At 48.3% G+C, this 18,672-nt stretch overlaps 1 protein-coding gene across 7 annotated transcripts in view; it reads right to left on the reverse strand.

The window, feature by feature from the left end:
• The window catches only part of LOC129823243 (abl interactor 1-like), a 131,665-nt gene that overhangs the window by 51,382 nt on the left and 61,611 nt on the right, over positions 1 to 18,672 (reverse strand). For all 7 annotated transcript variants that reach the window (XM_055882136.1, XM_055882137.1, XM_055882140.1 and 4 more), the window contains exon 3: positions 12,051 to 12,227. In XM_055882136.1, coding sequence (XP_055738111.1) covers positions 12,051 to 12,227 — 177 coding nt within the window. The remainder of the gene's footprint in view (positions 1 to 12,050; positions 12,228 to 18,672) is intronic.

Here is an 18,672-nt window from a genome sequence, read left to right on the forward strand (position 1 = left end):
CTCCCTTCTCTCTATGTCCTCTCCCTTCTCTCTATGTCCTCCCCCTTCTCTCTATGTCCTCCCCCTTCTCTCTATGTCCTCTCCCTTCTCTCTATGTCCTCTTCCTTCTCTTTATGTCCTCCCCCTCTCTCTATGTCCTACCCCTCTCTCTATGTCCTCCCCCTTCTCTCTATGTCCTCCCCTTTTCTAAATGTTCTCTATGTCCTCTCCCTTCTCTCTATGTCCTCTCCCTTCTCTCTATGTCCTCTCCCTTCTCTCTATGTCCCCCCCCTCTCTCTATGTCCACTCCCTTCTCTCTATGTCCACTCCCTTCTCTCTATATCCTCTCCCTTCTCTATATGTCCTCTCCCTTCTCTCTATGTCCTCTCCCTTCTCTCTATGTCCTCCCCCTCTCTCTATGTCCTCCCCCTCTCTCTATGTCCTCCCCCTTCTCTCTATGTCCTCCCCCTTTTCTAAATGTTCTCTATGTCCTCTCCCTTCTCTCTATGTCCTCCCCCTCTCTATGTCCTCTCCCTTCTCTCTATGTCCTCTCCCTTCTCGCTATGTCCTCTCCCTTCTCGCTATGTCCTCTCCCTTCTCGCTATGTCCTCTCCCTTCTCTCTATGTCCTCTCCCTTCTCTCTATGTCCTCCCCCGCTCTATGTCCTCCCCCTCTCTATGTCCTCTCCCTTCTCTCTATGTCCACCCCTTTTCTAAATTTCTCTATGTCCTCCCCCTCTCTCTATGTCCTCCCCCTTCTCTCTATGTCCTCCCCCTTCTCTCTATGTCCTCCCCTTCTCTCTATGTCCTCTCCCTTCTCTCTATGTCCTCTCCCTTCTCTCTATGTCCTCTCCCTTCTCTTTATGTCCTCTCCCTTCTCTCTATGTCCTCCCCCTCTCTCTATGTCCTCCCCCTCTCTCTATGTCCTCCCCCTTCTCTCTATGTCCTCCCCTTTTCTAAATGTTCTCTATGTCCTCCCCCTCTCTCTATGTCCTCCCCCTTCTCTCTATGTCCTCCCCTTTTCTACATTTTCTCTATGTCCTCTCCATGTCCTCTCCTTTCTCTCTATGTCCCCCTTCTCTCTATGTCCTCCCCCTTCTCTCTATGTCCTCCCCCTTTTCTAAATGTTCTCTATGTCCTCTCCCTTCTCTCTATGTGCTCCCCGTTCTTTCTATGTCCTCCCCCTTCTCTCTATGTCCTCCCCCTCTCTCTATGTCCTCCCCCTCTCTCTATGTCCTCTCCCTTCTCTCTATGTCCTCTCCCTTCTCTCTATGTCCTCCCCTTTTCTACATTTTCTCTATGTCCTCTCCATGTCCTCTCCTTTCTCTCTATGTCCCCCTTCTCTCTATGTCCTCCCCCTTCTCTCTATGTCCTCCCCCTTTTCTAAATGTTCTCTATGTCCTCTCCCTTCTCTCTATATGCTCCCCGTTCTTTCTATGTCCTCCCCCTTCTCTCTATGTCCTCCCCCTCTCTCTATGTCCTCCCCCTCTCTCTATGTCCTCTCCCTTCTCTCTATGTCCTCTCCCTTCTCTCTATGTCCTCCCCCTTCTCTCTATGTCCTCTCCCTTCTCTCTATGTCCTCCCCCTTCTCTCTATGTCCTCCCCCTTCTCTCTATGTCCTCCCCCTTCTCTCTATGTCCTCCCCCTTTTCTAAATGTTCTCTATGTCCTCTCCCTTCTCTCTATGTCCTCTCCCTTCTCTCTATGTCCTCCCCCTTCTCTCTATGTCCTCTCCCTTCTCTCTATTTCCTCCCCCTTCTCTCTATGTCCTCCCCCTTCTCTCTATGTCCTCCCCCTTCTCTCTATGTCCTCCCCCTTTTCTAAATGTTCTCTATGTCCTCTCCCTTCTCTCTATGTCCTCTCCCTTCTCTCTATGTCCTCCCCCTTCTCTCTATGTCCTCTCCCTTCTCTCTATGTCCTCTCCCTTCTCTCTATGTCCTCCCCCTTCTCTCTATGTCCTCAACCTTCTCTCTATGTCCACTCCCTTCTCTCTATGTCCTCCCCCTTCTCTCTATGTCCTCTCCCTTCTCTCTATGTCCTCTCCTTTCTCTCTATGTCCTCCCCCTTCTCTCTATGTCCTCCCCCTTCTCTCTATGTCCTCTCCCTTCTCTCTATGTCCTCTCCTTTCTCTCTATGTCCTCCCCCTTCTCTCTATCTCCTCTCCCTTCTCTCTATATCCTCTCCCTTCTCTCTATATCCTCCCCCTCTCTCTATGTCCTCTCCCTTCTCTCTATGTCCTCAACCTTCTCTCTATGTCCACTCCCTTCTCTCTATATCCTCCCCCTCTCTCTATGTCCTCTCCCTTCTCTCTATGTCCTCAACCTTCTCTCTATGTCCACTCCCTTCTCTCTATGTCCCCCTTCTCTCTATGTCCTCTCCCTTCTCTCTATGTCCTCTCCCTTCTCTCTATGTCCTCCCCCTTCTCTCTATGTCCTCCCCCTTCTCTCTATGTCCTCTCCCTTCTCTCTATGTCCTCTCCCTTCTCTCTATGTCCTCTCCCTTCTCTCTATGTCCTCTCCCTTCTCTTTATGTCCTCTCCCTTCTCTCTATGTCCTCCCCCTCTCTCTATGTCCTCCCCTTTTCTAAATTTTCTCTATGTCCTCCCCCTCTCTCTATGTCTTCCCCCTTCTCTCTATGTCCTCTCCTTTTCTAAATTTTCTCTATGTCCTCTCCCTTCTCTCTATGTCCTCCCCTTCTCTCTATGTCCTCCCCCTTCTCTCTATGTCCTCCCCCTTCTCTCTATGTCCTCCCCCTTCTCTCTATGTCCTCTCCCTTCTCTCTATGTCCTCTCCCTTCTCTCTATGTCCTCTCCCTTCTCTCTATGTCCTCTCCCTTCTCTCTATGTCCTCTCCCTTCTCTCTATGTCCTCTCCCTTCTCTCTATGTCCTCCCCCTTCTCTCTATGTCCACTCCCTTCTCTCTATGTCCACTCCCTTCTCTCTATGTCCTCCCCCTTCTCTCTATGTCCTCCCCTTCTCTCTATGTCCTCCCCCTTCTCTCTATGTCCTCCCCCTTCTCTCTATGTCCTCTCCCTTCTCTCTATGTCCTCTCCCTTCTCTTTATGTCCTCTCCCTTCTCTCTATGTCCTCCCCCTCTCTCTATGTCCTCCCCTTTTCAAAATTTTCTCTATGTCCTCCCCCTCTATGTCCTCCCCCTTCTCTCTATGTCCTCCCCTTTTCTAAATTTTCTCTATGTCCTCCCCCTCTCTCTATGTCCTCTCCCTATGTCCTCTCCCTTCTCTTTATGTCCTCTCCCTTCTCTCTATGTCCTCCCCCTCTCTCTATGTCCTCCCCTTTTCTAAATTTTCTCTATGTCCTCCCCCTCTCTCTATGTCTTCCCCCTTCTCTCTATGTCCTCTCCTTTTCTAAATTTTCTCTATGTCCTCCCCCTCTCTCTATGTCCTCTCCCTTCTCTCTATGTCCTCTCCCTTCTCTCTATGTCCTCCCCCTTCTCTCTATGTCCTCCCCCTTCTCTCTATGTCCTCTCCCTTCTCTCTATGTCCTCTCCCTTCTCTCTATGTCCTCTCCCTTCTCTCTATGTCCTCTCCCTTCTCTCTATGTCCTCTCCCTTCTCTCTATGTCCTCTCCCTTCTCTCTATGTCCTCTCCCTTCTCTCTATGTCCTCTCCCTTCTCTCTATGTCCTCTCCCTTCTCTCTATGTCCTCCCCCTTCTCTCTATGTCCACTCCCTTCTCTCTATGTCCACTCCCTTCTCTCTATGTCCACTCCCTTCTCTCTATGTCCTCCCCCTTCTCTCTATGTCCTCCCCCTTCTCTCTATGTCCTCCCCTTCTCTCTATGTCCTCCCCCTTCTCTCTATGTCCTCCCCCTTCTCTCTATGTCCTCTCCCTTCTCTCTATGTCCTCTCCCTTCTCTTTATGTCCTCTCCCTTCTCTCTATGTCCTCCCCCTCTCTCTATGCCCTCCCCTTTTCTAAATTTTCTCTATGTCCTCCCCCTCTCTTTATGTCCTCCCCCTTCTCTCTATGTCCTCCCCTTTTCTAAATTTTCTCTATGTCCTCCCCCTCTCTCTATGTCCTCTCCCTTCTCTCTATGTCCTCTCCCTTCTCTCTATGTCCTCTCCCTTCTCTCTATGTCCACTCCCTTCTCTCTATGTCCTCTCCCTTCTCTATATGTCCTCTCCCTTCTCTCTATGTCCTCTCCCTTCTCTCTATGTCCTCTCCCTTCTCTCTATGTCCTCCCCCTTCTCTCTATGTCCTCCCCCTTCTCTCTATGTCCTCTCCCTTCTCTCTATGTCCTCTTCCTTCTCTTTATGTCCTCCCCCTCTCTCTATGTCCTACCCCTCTCTCTATGTCCTCCCCCTTCTCTCTATGTCCTCCCCTTTTCTAAATGTTCTCTATGTCCTCTCCCTTCTCTCTATGTCCTCTCCCTTCTCTCTATGTCCTCTCCCTTCTCTCTATGTCCCCCCCCTCTCTCTATGTCCACTCCCTTCTCTCTATGTCCACTCCCTTCTCTCTATATCCTCTCCCTTCTCTATATGTCCTCTCCCTTCTCTCTATGTCCTCTCCCTTCTCTCTATATCCTCCCCCTCTCTCTATGTCCTCCCCCTCTCTCTATGTCCTCCCCCTTCTCTCTATGTCCTCCCCCTTTTCTAAATGTTCTCTATGTCCTCTCCCTTCTCTCTATGTCCTCCCCCTCTCTATGTCCTCTCCCTTCTCTCTATGTCCTCTCCCTTCTCGCTATGTCCTCTCCCTTCTCTCTATGTCCTCTCCCTTCTCTCTATGTCCTCTCCCTTCTCTCTATGTCCTCTCCCTTCTCTCTATGTCCTCCCCCTCTCTATGTCCTCCCCCTCTCTATGTCCTCTCCCTTCTCTCTATGTCCACCCCTTTTCTAAATTTCTCTATGTCCTCCCCCTTCTCTCTATGTCCTCCCCCTTCTCTCTATGTCCTCCCCTTCTCTCTATGTCCTCTCCCTTCTCTCTATGTCCTCTCCCTTCTCTCTATGTCCTCTCCCTTCTCTCTATGTCCTCTCCCTCTCTCTATGTCCTCCCCCTCTCTCTATGTCCTCCCCCTCTCTCTATGTCCTCCCCCTTCTCTCTATGTCCTCCCCTTTTCTAAATGTTCTCTATGTCCTCCCCCTCTCTCTATGTCCTCCCCCTTCTCTCTATGTCCTCCCCTTTTCTACATTTTCTCTATGTCCTCTCCATGTCCTCTCCTTTCTCTCTATGTCCCCCTTCTCTCTATGTCCTCCCCCTTCTCTCTATGTCCTCCCCCTTTTCTAAATGTTCTCTATGTCCTCTCCCTTCTCTCTATGTGCTCCCCGTTCTTTCTATGTCCTCCCCCTTCTCTCTATGTCCTCCCCCTCTCTCTATGTCCTCCCCCTCTCTCTATGTCCTCTCCCTTCTCTCTATGTCCTCCCCTTTTCTACATTTTCTCTATGTCCTCTCCATGTCCTCTCCTTTCTCTCTATGTCCCCCTTCTCTCTATGTCCTCCCCCTTCTCTCTATGTCCTCCCCCTTTTCTAAATGTTCTCTATGTCCTCTCCCTTCTCTCTATGTGCTCCCCGTTCTTTCTATGTCCTCCCCCTTCTCTCTATGTCCTCCCCCTCTCTCTATGTCCTCCCCCTCTCTCTATGGTCCTCTCCCTTCTCTCTATGTCCTCTCCCTTCTCTCTATGTCCTCCCCCTTCTCTCTATGTCCTCTCCCTTCTCTCTATTTCCTCCCCCTTCTCTCTATGTCCTCCCCCTTCTCTCTATGTCCTCTCCCTTCTCTCTATGTCCTCCCCCTTTTCTAAATGTTCTCTATGTCCTCTCCCTTCTCTCTATGTCCTCTCCCTTCTCTCTATGTCCTCCCCCTTCTCTCTATGTCCTCTCCCTTCTCTCTATTTCCTCCCCCTTCTCTCTATGGTCCTCCCCCTTCTCTCTATGTCCTCCCCCTTCTCTCTATGTCCTCCCCCTCTTCTAAATGTTCTCTATGTCCTCTCCCTTCTCTCTATGGTCCTCTCCCTTCTCTCTATGGTCCTCCCCCTTCTCTCTATGGTCCTCTCCCTTCTCTCTATGGTCCTCTCCCTTCTCTCTATGTCCTCAACCTTCTCTCTATGTCCACTCCCTTCTCTCTATGGTCCTCCCCCTTCTCTCTATGTCCTCTCCCTTCTCTCTATGTCCTCTCCTTTCTCTCTATGTCCTCCCCCTTCTCTCTATGTCCTCCCCCTTCTCTCTATGTCCTCTCCCTTCTCTCTATGTCCTCTCCTTTCTCTCTATGTCCTCTCCTTTCTCTCTATGTCCTCCCCCTTCTCTCTATCTCCTCTCCCTTCTCTCTATATCCTCTCCCTTCTCTCTATATCCTCCCCCTTCTCTCTATGTCCTCAACCTTCTCTCTATGTCCACTCCCTTCTCTCTATATCCTCCCCCTCTCTCTATGTCCTCTCCCTTCTCTCTATGTCCTCAACCTTCTCTCTATGTCCACTCCCTTCTCTCTATGTCCCCCTTCTCTCTATGTCCTCTCCCTTCTCTCTATGGTCCCTCTCCCTTCTCTCTATGTCCTCCCCCTTCTCTCTATGTCCTCTCCCTTCTCTCTATGTCCTCTCCCTTCTCTCTATGTCCTCTCCCTTCTCTTTATGTCCTCTCCCTTCTCTCTATGTCCTCCCCCTCTCTCTATGTCCTCCCCTTTTCTAAATTTTCTCTATGTCCTCCCCCTCTCTCTATGTCTTCCCCCTTCTCTCTATGTCCTCTCCTTTTCTAAATTTTCTCTATGTCCTCCCCCTCTCTCTATGGTCCTCTCCCTTCTCTCTATGTCCTCCCCTTCTCTCTATGTCCTCCCCCTTCTCTCTATGGTCCTCCCCCTTCTCTCTATGTCCTCCCCCTTCTCTCTATGTCCTCTCCCTTCTCTCTATGGTCCTCTCCCTTCTCTCTATGTCCTCTCCCTTCTCTCTATGTCCTCTCCCTTCTCTCTATGTCCTCTCCCTTCTCTCTATGGTCCTCCCCCTTCTCTCTATGTCCACTCCCTTCTCTCTATGGTCCTCCCCCTTCTCTCTATGTCCTCCCCCTTCTCTCTATGTCCTCTCCCTTCTCTCTATGTCCTCTCCCTTCTCTTTATGTCCTCTCCCTTCTCTCTATGGTCCTCCCCCTCTCTCTATGTCCTCCCCTTTTCAAAATTTTCTCTATGTCCTCCCCCTCTCTTTATGTCCTCCCCCTTCTCTCTATGTCCTCCCCTTTTCTAAATTTTCTCTATGTCCTCCCCCTCTCTCTATGGTCCTCTCCCTTCTCTCTATGGTCCTCTCCCTTCTCTTTATGGTCCTCTCCCTTCTCTCTATGGTCCTCCCCCTCTCTCTATGTCCTCCCCTTTTCTAAATTTTCTCTATGTCCTCCCCCTCTCTCTATGGTCTTCCCCCTTCTCTCTATGTCCTCTCCTTTTCTAAATTTTCTCTATGTCCTCCCCCTCTCTCTATGTCCTCTCCCTTCTCTCTATGTCCTCCCCCTTCTCTCTATGTCCTCCCCCTTCTCTCTATGTCCTCCCCCTTCTCTCTATGTCCTCCCCCTTCTCTCTATGGTCCCTCTCCCTTCTCTCTATGGTCCCTCTCCCTTCTCTCTATGGTCCCTCTCCCTTCTCTCTATGGTCCCTCTCCCTTCTCTCTATGGTCCTCTCCCTTCTCTCTATGGTCCTCTCCCTTCTCTCTATGTCCCTCTCCCTTCTCTCTATGGTCCTCTCCCTTCTCTCTATGGTCCCTCTCCCTTCTCTCTATGGTCCCTCTCCCCTCTCTCTATGGTCCTCCCCCTTCTCTCTATGGTCCACTCCCTTCTCTCTATGGTCCACTCCCTTCTCTCTATGGTCCTCCCCCTTCTCTCTATGTCCTCCCCTTCTCTCTATGTCCTCCCCCTTCTCTCTATGTCCTCTCCCTTCTCTCTATGTCCTCTCCCTTCTCTTTATGTCCTCTCCCTTCTCTCTATGTCCTCCCCCTCTCTCTATGCCCTCCCCTTTTCTAAATTTTCTCTATGTCCTCCCCCTCTCTTTATGTCCTCCCCCTTCTCTCTATGTCCTCCCCTTTTCTAAATTTTCTCTATGTCCTCCCCCTCTCTCTATGTCCTCTCCCTTCTCTCTATGTCCTCTCCCTTCTCTCTATGTCCTCTCCCTTCTCTCTTAATGATGCTTTGAAGCACATACCACAGGGATCCTACAACATACATGACCTCGCTACTTGTGTGTGTGTGTGTGTGTGTGTGTGTGTGTGTGTGTGTGTGAAACGAGACACTCTTATACATTCCTTATCTAAATAAATCAGATTTTTCTATTAGCTTGTCTTCCATTTTAATAAAATAATATGCATTAGTGTTTAGTGAATGTTTACTTACTAAATGTTTTTATCAATATAATAATAATTTATAAAAATGTCTATAGCGCTTTCCATAAAAATCTCAAAGCGCTTCAAAAGCTAAAAAAACAACTAGCAAATACTGTACTATGTGTTTATATAAATCAGGGATTTATATAAAGGGGGATGGGCAACTGGCGGCCCATCCCCCTTTTGCAGGCCAGTGGATAATTTCCCCCCCAAAATAGATACATTTTTTTCTTTTGGAACTCAGTCAGGGTCTCAATTTACTGTTGCTAGGTAGAATAGTAGAATACTCAAGGTACAATTTACTGTTGCTAGGTAGAATAGTCGAATACTCAAGGTACAATTTACTGTTGCTGGGTAGAATAGTCGAATACTCAAGGTACAATTTACTGTTGCTAGGTAGAATAGTCGAATACTCAAGGTACAATTTACTGTTGCTAGGTAGAATAGTCGAATACTCAAGGTACAATTTACTGTTGCTAGGTAGAATAGTCGAATACTCAAGGTACAATTTACTGTTGCTGGGTAGAATAGTCGAATACTCAAGGTACAATTTACTGTTGCTGGGTAGAATAGTCGAATACTCAAGGTACAATTTACTGTTGCTGGGTAGAATAGTCGAATACTCAGGGTACAATTTACTGTTGCTGGGTAGAATAGTCGAATACTCAAGGTACAATTTACTGTTGCTGGGTAGAATAGTCGAATACTCAAGGTACAATGTACTGTTGCTGGGTAGAATAGTCGAATACTCAAGGTACAATTTACTGTTGCTGGGTAGAATAGTCGAATACTCAAGGTACAATTTACTGTTGCTGGGTAGAATAGTAGAATACTCAAGGTACAATTTACTGTTGCTGGGTAGAATAGTCGAATACTCAAGGTACAATTTTGAAATCTGCTTGTTCATCAGAAGTTTTTCTCTTGTGATGTCAGTCACTGACAGTCACTGAATTAACCCATGTCACCTGTAAGTTAGTCTAGCAGCCAGTTATCTAAACTTGTGGTAATCATGGTTGAATTATCATGGTAAGTAACATCTTAGATAACATGGTCGGTAACATGCTAATGTAGAAGCCTTTTCAGTTTACATTAGCCCACATACCATGTGATTTGATGCCTAGTAAATTGAGAGTGGCATGATGGCTTTTATCCTGCCTTATCCTGGCCCATCATTCAACTGGTCGACAACGCTGGCCACTTAATCCAATCATGCCCGACAGCAGAGATTGATTGGTTGATTAATGGGGGTTTGGGATCTCTGGGGGGAGACGGAGGTCTCAAAATGGCCCTGGCTATCAGGGCTCTGATTTCATTAGAGCCGCTGTCATGGCAACCTATCCGACCCCCAACGTTAACTTTAGGGACTAAACTATTCTATAAAGCGTTAGTTTGCAACATATCACGGGCTTCATCTAAACAGAGGAATGTCTTGAGAGAATGCTTTAGAAGAAACCAATATGTCAGTGGTACCACGGCTTCATGAAACTGTTACACTCTGAAGAATTTCTGAGAGCCCATCTCAATATCAGAGAGAAATAGTAGAAACCCATTAAGAGGTCGGTCCATTCAGAACTAAGTGCCTTTTAAATGTCCCATAAATGCATCTCTGCTCACCCTTTTTCACAGAGCTTTCTAACAGCAGTTCTATTTGTAGAAATCTATCAAATCACAAGTTGGCTGATTCCAACCCCGCCCCTTACTGAGAATATGTCTGTACGGTTAGCTAGGTGCAATCTACGGATGAGAGGGACACAGTGAGAGAGACAAAGAGAGAAAGGAGGAAGAGGGAGAGAAACAGGGATATGGAGTAAAGGGCGTGAGAGGGGGAGGGGTTAAAGGGAGAGAGAGGGGAGGGGTTAAAGGGAGAGAGAGGGGAGGGGTTAAAGGGAGAGAGAGGGGAGGGGTTAAAGGGAGAGAGAGGGGAGGGGTTAAAGGGAGAGAGAGGGGAGGGGTTAACGGGAGAGAGAGGGGAGGGGTTAAAGGGAGAGAGAGGGGAGGGGTTAAAGGGAGAGAGAGGGGAGGGGTTAAAGGGAGAGAGAGGGGAGGGGTTAAAGGGAGAGAGGGAGGGGTTAAAGCGAGAGAGGGAGGGGTTAAAGGGAGAGAGGGAGGGGTTAAAGGGAGAGAGAGGGGGAGGGGTTAAAGGGAGAGAGAGGGGAGGGGTTAAAGGGAGAGAGGGAGGGGTTAAAGGGAGAGAGAGGGGAGGGGTTAAAGGGAGAGAGGGAGGGGTTAAAGGGAGAGAGGGAGGGGTTAAAGGGAGAGAGGGAGGGGTTAAAGGGAGAGAGAGGGGGAGGGGTTAAAGGGAGAGAGAGGGGAGGGGTTAAAGGGAGAGAGAGGAGGGGTTAAAGGGAGAGAGAGGGGAGGGGTTAAAGGGAGAGAAGGGGAGGGGCTAAAGGGAGAGAAGGGAGGGGTTAAAGGGAGAGAAGGGAGGGGTTAAAGGGAGAGAAGGGAGGGGTTAAAGGGAGAGAGAGGGGAGGGTTTAAAGGGAGAGAAGGGAGGGGTTAAAGGGAGAGAGAGGGGAGGGTTTAAAGAGCGAGAAGGGGAGGGGTTAAAGGGAGAGAAGGGGAGGGGTTAAAGAGAGAGAGGGGAGGGGTTAGAGAGAGATAGGGGAGGGGTTAGAGAGAGAGAGGGGAGGGGTTAAAGGGAGAGAAGGGGAGGGGTTAAAGGGAGAGAAGGGGAGGGGTTAAAGGGAGAGAGAGGGGAGGGTTTAAAGAGAGAGAGAGGGGAGGGTTTAAAGAGAGAGAAGGGGAGGGGTTAAAGGGAGAGAAGGGAGGGGTTAAAGGGAGAGAAGGGAGGGGTTAAAGGGAGAGAGAGGGGAGGGTTTAAAGAGAGAGAAGGGGAGGGGTTAAAGGGAGAGAAGGGGAGGGGTTAAAGAGAGAGAAGGGAGGGGTTAGAGAGAGAGAGGGGAGGGGTTAAAGGGAGAGCAGGGGAGGGGTTAAAGGGAGAGAAGGGAGGGGTTAAAGGGAGAGAAGGGAGGGGTTAAAGGGAGAGAAGGGAGGGGTTAAAGGGAGAGAAGGGAGGGGTTAAAGGGAGAGAAGGGGAGGGGTTAAAGGGAGAGAAGGGAGGGGTTAAAGGGAGAGAAGGGAGGGGTTAAAGGGAGAGAGAGGGGAGGGTTTAAAGAGAGAGAAGGGGAGGGGTTAAAGGGAGAGAAGGGAGAGAAGGGAGGGGTTAAAGGGAGAGAGAGGGGAGGGGTTAAAGGGAGAGAAGGGGGGGGATTAAATGGAGAGGGGAGGGATTAAAGGGAGAGAATTGGTGGGGTTAAATTGAGAGAAGGGGCAGGGTTAAAGGAAGAGAAGGGGAGGGCTTAAAGGGAGAGAAGGGGAGGGCTTAAAGGGAGAGAAGGGGAGGGCTTAAAGGGAGAGAAGGGGAGGGCTTAAAGGGAGAGAAGGGGAGGGCTTAAAGGGAGAGAAGGGGAGGGCTTAAAGGGAGAGAAGGGGAGGGCTTAAAGGGAGAGAAGGGGAGGGCTTAAAGGGAGAGAAGGGGTGGGGTTAAAGGGAGAGAAGGGGCGGGGTTAAATGGAGAGAAGGGGCGGGGTTAAAGGGAGAGAAGGGGAGGGGTTAAAGGGAGAGAAGGGGAGGGGTTAAAGGGAACTAGACAAACAGAGAGAGAGTGTAGAGGAGAAGAAAGTAAAAGGTGGAGGAGCAGTGATTTCTCAGAACGGTAAATAATCTTTTCACCGTCATAGCCATAGAGTGTCGTGAAATAAATCACTGTTGGAATGTGGTTTTAACCAATCAGCATCTAGGATTAGACCAACCCAATGTATAACACGATAGAAAACTCACCTTGACCCCATGGCCAACATCGTCCAGCACGTTGTAGTCGATGGGCTTCCTGATGTACCTCACCGGCCGCTCTATGTTGCCGGGGGCGATGATCTTGTGGGTCCTCGATGTGTTCTTGTTGGTGGTGAGGATCCCGATCTCTCGCCTGGCCACCTTCTCCTTGTGGATGTCCACCGTCTAAAAACACGGGAGAGGGAGAAAGACATGATAAGTGCCTCAGAGCTATGGGACAGAACAAGGACCTTTGGCTGAATTACAACCTCGTCATATAGTTACTAAAGTGGCTTTAATTGAATCAGGTCGCAGTGGTTTTCATCACCTCAGCTCGTAATCCCTGGTAATCCCTGGTACACAACAGCTAAATCAATCACGGTGTATAATAGAAGCCGAACAGCGTAATGACCCGTCGTGTACAGACCATAATGCATTTGGCTTCCCTCCAAATCGGCAGTGACATGTTGTTCAATGCCGCCATAAATGAACTCTCCTCTACCACCAGGAACTCCTTCCTGTCACGCCTGCTTCCGCTCCCCTTCTCTGGCGCTCGAAGGCGCCAGGCTCCCAAGCATTACGCACTCCTGCCACCGTCGTTACGCACACCCGCTCCCCACGTCACGCGCATCAGCGATTCATTGCACTCACCTGGAATCAATCACCTGTGTTAATTTCCTTCCCCTATATCTGTCTGTTCCCCAGCTCTGTTCCTGGCTTCAGCATTAATTGTCGTTTGTCTTTTGTTTTAACCCGGTTCTGCGGCTGTTCCAGTCCTCTTCCATGTCTCTGCTATATTAAATGTTAGTATCTCCAGCGTTGGTTCCTACACTTCGTGATGTTTGGGGATTCATCATCTAAGAAGCTTCCGTCTTGCAAAAAATGAGCCTATGTGTAACGGCAGTCCTCCTCCTCTTCATCTGAAGAGGAGGAGTATTGAGGGAACCAAGGCGCAGCGTAGTGAAATGACATATTTTATTAACGAAAACACGAACTTGACTAAACTAACAAAAACAACAAACGGTGTAGACAGACCTAGACGACGTACTTACATAAAACAAGAAGAACGCACGAATAGGAAACATAGGCTACACAAACCGAACAAACCGTAAACAGTCCCGCGTGGTGTACAGACACAGACACGGAAGACAATCACCCACAACGAACACTGTGACAACGCCTACCTAAATATGACTCTTAATTAGAGGAACGCCAAACACCTGCCTCTAATTAAGAGCCATACCAGGCAACCCAATAAACCAACACAGAAACAGAAAACATAGAATGCCCACCCAAACTCACGTCCTGACCAACTAACACATATAACAAACTAACAGAAATAGGTCAGGAACGTGACACTATGTCCGTTTAAATGTATGATTGTACCATTTAAACTCAAGGCGACAAGGGGTTATGGTTGTCTACTAAGCAAAACCAACAATGCAATAATTTGAGAATCCTATATTATAAAAAATAAAAAACCTCCGGGCATTAAGCATGTTCATTCCTTAAAGACACAGTCGTCTGTACTGGATCACCGGTCAGTATAGTGAAATCTATATGCAGTGTCCTACGGAGAATATTTCCATAGGCTTTCATTTATAACCATTCTAACTAAATCTTCCCTGTGAAGAAGTAGGGCTGATAAAATCACAAAGTCCACAGCCAACATGAGACAAATGATTGTAGTTTCATGGATAGAAAGTTGAATAGATTTAGTGTTTTGCTTCTGTAAATTGCTGCTGTTTTAATAAATTGCCTCGTGCTCTTTAAACAGACTAATTGCATATTCTTTTCATTAGTATGCTCCACCACTTCTGTTAAGACCCAGGGACATTTGCATAGTAGCGAAATGTGTGTGTGTGTGTGTGTGTGTGTGTGTGTGTGTGTGTGTGTGTGTGTGTGTGTGTGTGTGTGTGTGTGTGTAAGCGAGTAAGAGAGTGTGACAGAACAGTGAGAGTGTGAGAAAGAATGTTGTGAGTGAGATAAACAGAGAAAATGTTGTGAGTGAGATAAACAGAGAGAAGGTGTTGGTGTGTGTGAATAGTTTGAGGTACACTACACCAGCTCGTCGAACATCTCATTCCAAAATCATGGTCATTAATATGGAGTTGGTCTCCCCTTTGCTGCTATAACAGCCTCCACTCTTCTCATCTAGGCTTTCCACTAGATGTTGGACCATTGCTGCGGGGACTTGCTTCCATTCAGCCACAAGAGCATTAGTGAGGTCAGGCACTGATGTTGGGGTGATTAGGCTTGGCTCACAGTCGGCGTTACAATTCATCCCAAAGGTGTTCGATGGGGTTGAGGTCAGGGCTCTGTGCAGGCCAGTCAAGTTCTTCCACACTGATCTTGACAAACCATTTCTGTATGGACCTCGCTTTGTGCATTGTCATGCTGAAACAGTGAAGGGCCTTCCCCAAACTGTTGCCACAAAGTTGGAAGCACAGAATCGTCTAGAATGTCATTGTATGCTGTAGCAATAATATTACCCTTCACTGGAACTAAGGGGCCCGAACCATGAAAATCAGCCCCAGACCATTATTCCTCCTCCACCAAACTTTACAGTTGGCACTATGCATTCGGGCAGGTAGCGTTTTCCTGGCATCCGCCAAACCCTGATTCATCCGTCGGACTACCAGATGGTGAAGCGTGATTCATCACTCCAGAGTCCAATGGCGGGGAGCTTTACACCCCTCCAGCCGACGCTTGGCATTGCGCATGGTGATCTTAGGCTTGTGTGCGGCTGCTCCGCCATGGAAACCCATTTCATAAAGCTCCCGATGAATCAAATCATTCCAAATGTATTTATAAAGCCCTTCTTACATCAGCTGATATCTCAAAGTGCTGTACAGAAACCCAGCCTAAAACCCCAAACAGCAAGCAATGCAGATGTAGAAGCATGGTGGCTAGGGAAAACTCCCTAGAAAGGCCAGAACCTAGGAAGAAACTCAGAGAGGAACCAGGCTATGAGGCTACTGCGATAGGAGCCAACTGACTTGTTGGAAAGGTGGCATCCTATAAGGAGCCACGTTGAAAGTCACTGAGCTCTTCAGTAAGGCCATTCTACTGCCAATGTTTGTCTATGGAGATTGCATGGCTGAGGGCTCGATTTGATACACCTGTCAGCAACAGGTGTGGCAGAAACAGCCTAATCCACTAATTTGAAGGGGTGTCCACATACTTTTGCATATATAGTGTACAGTATGTATGTGAACACACTGTGATAGGAGCCAGTTCCTCACAAACAGGATCTCTGAGGTTGACCCCTCACAGAGTACCATGACACACAGTGTATCCCTTCACAGAGTACCATGACACACAGTGTATCCCCTTTCCAGAGTACCATGACACACAGTGTATCCCCTTTCCAGAGTACCATGACACACAGTGTATCCCCTTTCCAGAGTACCATGACACACAGTGTACCCCCCTCACAGAGTACCATGACACACAGTGTTTCCCCTCACAGAGTACCATGACACACAGTGTTTCCCCTCACAGAGTACCATGACACACCGTGTATCCCCTTTCCAGAGTACCATGACACACAGTGTATCCCCTCACAGAGTACCATGATACACAGTGTACCCCCCTCACAGAGTACCATGACACACAGTGTATCCCCTCACAGAGTACCATGATACACAGTGTACCCCCCTCACAGAATACCATGACACACAGTGTATCCCCTCACAGAGTACCATGATACACAGTGTACCCCCCTCACAGAGTACCATGATACACAGTGTATCCCCTTTCCAGAGTACCATGATACACAGTGTATCCCCCTCACAGAGTACCATGACACACAGTGTTTCCCCTCACAGAGTACCATGACACACAGTGTATCCCCCTCACAGAGTACCAGGACACACAGAGTATCCCCTTTCTAGATTACCATGACACACAGTGTATCCCCTCACAGAGTACCATGACACACAGAGTATCATCTTTCTAGATTACCATGACACACAGAGTATCCCCTTTCTAGATTACCATGACACACAGAGTATCCCCTTTCCAGAGTACCATGACACACAGTGTATCCCATTTCTAGATTACCATGACACACAGAGTATCCCCTTTCTAGATTACCATGACACACAGAGTATCCCCTTTCCAGAGTACCATGACACACAGTGTATCCCCTTTCCAGAGTACCATGACACACAGTGTATCCCCTTTCTAGATTACCATGACACACAGAGTATCCCCTTTCTAGATTACCATGACACACAGTGTATCCCCTTTCCAGAGTACCATGACACACAGTGTACCCCCTCACAGAGTACCATGACACACAGTGTTTCCCCTCACAGAGTACCATGACACACAGTGTTTCCCCTCACAGAGTACCATGACACACCGTGTATCCCCTTTCCAGAGTACCATGACACACAGTGTATCCCCTCACAGAGTACCATGATACACAGTGTACCCCCCTCACAGAGTACCATGACACACAGTGTATCCCCTCACAGAGTACCATGATACACAGTGTACCCCCCTCACAGAGTACCATGATACACAGTGTATCCCCTTTCCAGAGTACCATGATACACAGTGTTCCCCCTCACAGAGTACCATGACACACAGTGTATCCCCCTCACAGAGTACCATGACACACAGTGTTTCCCCTCACAGAGTACCATGACACACAGTGTATCCCCCTCACAGAGTACCAGGACACACAGAGTATCCCCTTTCTAGATTACCATGACACACAGTGTATCCCCTCACAGAGTACCATGACACACAGTGTATCCCCCTCACAGAGTACCATGACACACAGAGTATCCCCTTTCTAGATTACCATGACACACAGAGTATCCCCTTTCTAGATTACCATGACACACAGAGTATCCCCTTTCTAGATTACCATGACACACAGTGTATCCCCTTTCCAGAGTACCATGACACACAGTGTATCCCCTTTCCAGAGTACCATGATACACAGTGTACCCCCCTCACAGAGTACCATGACACACAGTGTACCCCCCTCACAGAGTACCATGACACACAGTGTTTCCCCTCACAGAGTACCATGACACACCGTGTATCCCCTTTCCAGAGTACCATGACACACAGTGTATCCCCTCACAGAGTACCATGATACACAGTGTACCCCCCTCACAGAGTACCATGACACACAGTGTATCCCCTCACAGAGTACCATGATACACAGTGTACCCCCCTCACAGAGTACCATGATACACAGTGTATCCCCTTTCCAGAGTACCATGATACACAGTGTTCCCCCTCACAGAGTACCATGACACACAGTGTATCCCCCTCACAGAGTACCATGACACACAGTGTATCCCCCTCACAGAGTACCATGACACACAGAGTATCCCCTTTCTAGATTACCATGACACACAGAGTATCCCCTTTCTAGATTACCATGACACACAGAGTATCCCCTTTCTAGATTACCATGACACACAGAGTATCCCCTTTCTAGATTACCATGACACACAGTGTATCCCCTCACAGAGTACCATGACACACAGTGTATCCCCCTCACAGAGTACCATGACACACAGAGTATCCCCTTTCTAGATTACCATGACACACAGAGTATCCCCTTTCTAGATTACCATGACACACAGAGTATCCCCTTTCTAGATTACCATGACACACAGAGTATCCCCTTTCTAGATTACCATGACACACAGTGTATCCCCTCACAGAGTACCATGACACACAGAGTATCCCCTTTCTAGATTACCATGACACACAGAGTATCCCCTTTCTAGATTACCATGACACACAGAGTATCCCCTTTCTAGATTACCATGACACACAGAGTATCCCCTTTCTAGATTACCATGACACACAGTGTATCCCCTCACAGAGTACCATGACACACAGTGTATCCCCTTGAATTTCAGGACTACACTCCTGGGACCTCATTTATCAATCATGCGTAGGCAGAAATATGTGTGTAAACCACGAGTGGGATCATTTCCACGCAAAGTGTGAGATTATCAATATGAACGTTTGCTTGAGTGAGCATAGATGTACACACAGCAATGAGTAGGCATAGTGCCTAGTGGTGGAGGAAGGGGAAATGATGGTCAAGCATGGAATGGGGAAGACACAGTGCCTTTGGAAAGTATTCAGACCCTTTGACTTTTTCCACATTTTGATACATTACAGCCTTATTCTAAAATGGATTAAATCGTTTATTTCCCATCATCAATCTGCAGACAATACCCCATAATGACATCACAATACTCCATAATGACATCACAATACCCTATAATGACATCTTTGTTGAAGCACCTTTGGCAGCGATTACAGCCTCGAGTCTTCTTGGGTATGACGCTACAAGCTTGACACACCTGTATTTAGGGAGTTTCTCCCATTCTTCTCTGCAGATCCTCTCAAGCTCTGTCAGGTTGGATGGGGAGCGTTGCTGCACAGCTATTTTCAGGTCTCTCCAGAGATGTTCGATCGGGTTCAAGTCCGGGGTCTGGCTGGGCCACTCAGAGACTTGTCTCGAAGCCACTCCTGCGTTGTCTTGGCTGTGTGCTTTGGGTTGTTGTCCTGTTGGAAGGTGAACCTTCGCCCCAGTCTGAGGTCCAGAGCGCTCTGGAGCAGGTTTTCATCAATGATCTCTTTG

The sequence above is a fragment of the Salvelinus fontinalis genome, chromosome 25 (assembly GCF_029448725.1).
Source record: "Salvelinus fontinalis isolate EN_2023a chromosome 25, ASM2944872v1, whole genome shotgun sequence".
Lineage (NCBI taxonomy): Eukaryota > Metazoa > Chordata > Actinopteri > Salmoniformes > Salmonidae > Salvelinus > Salvelinus fontinalis.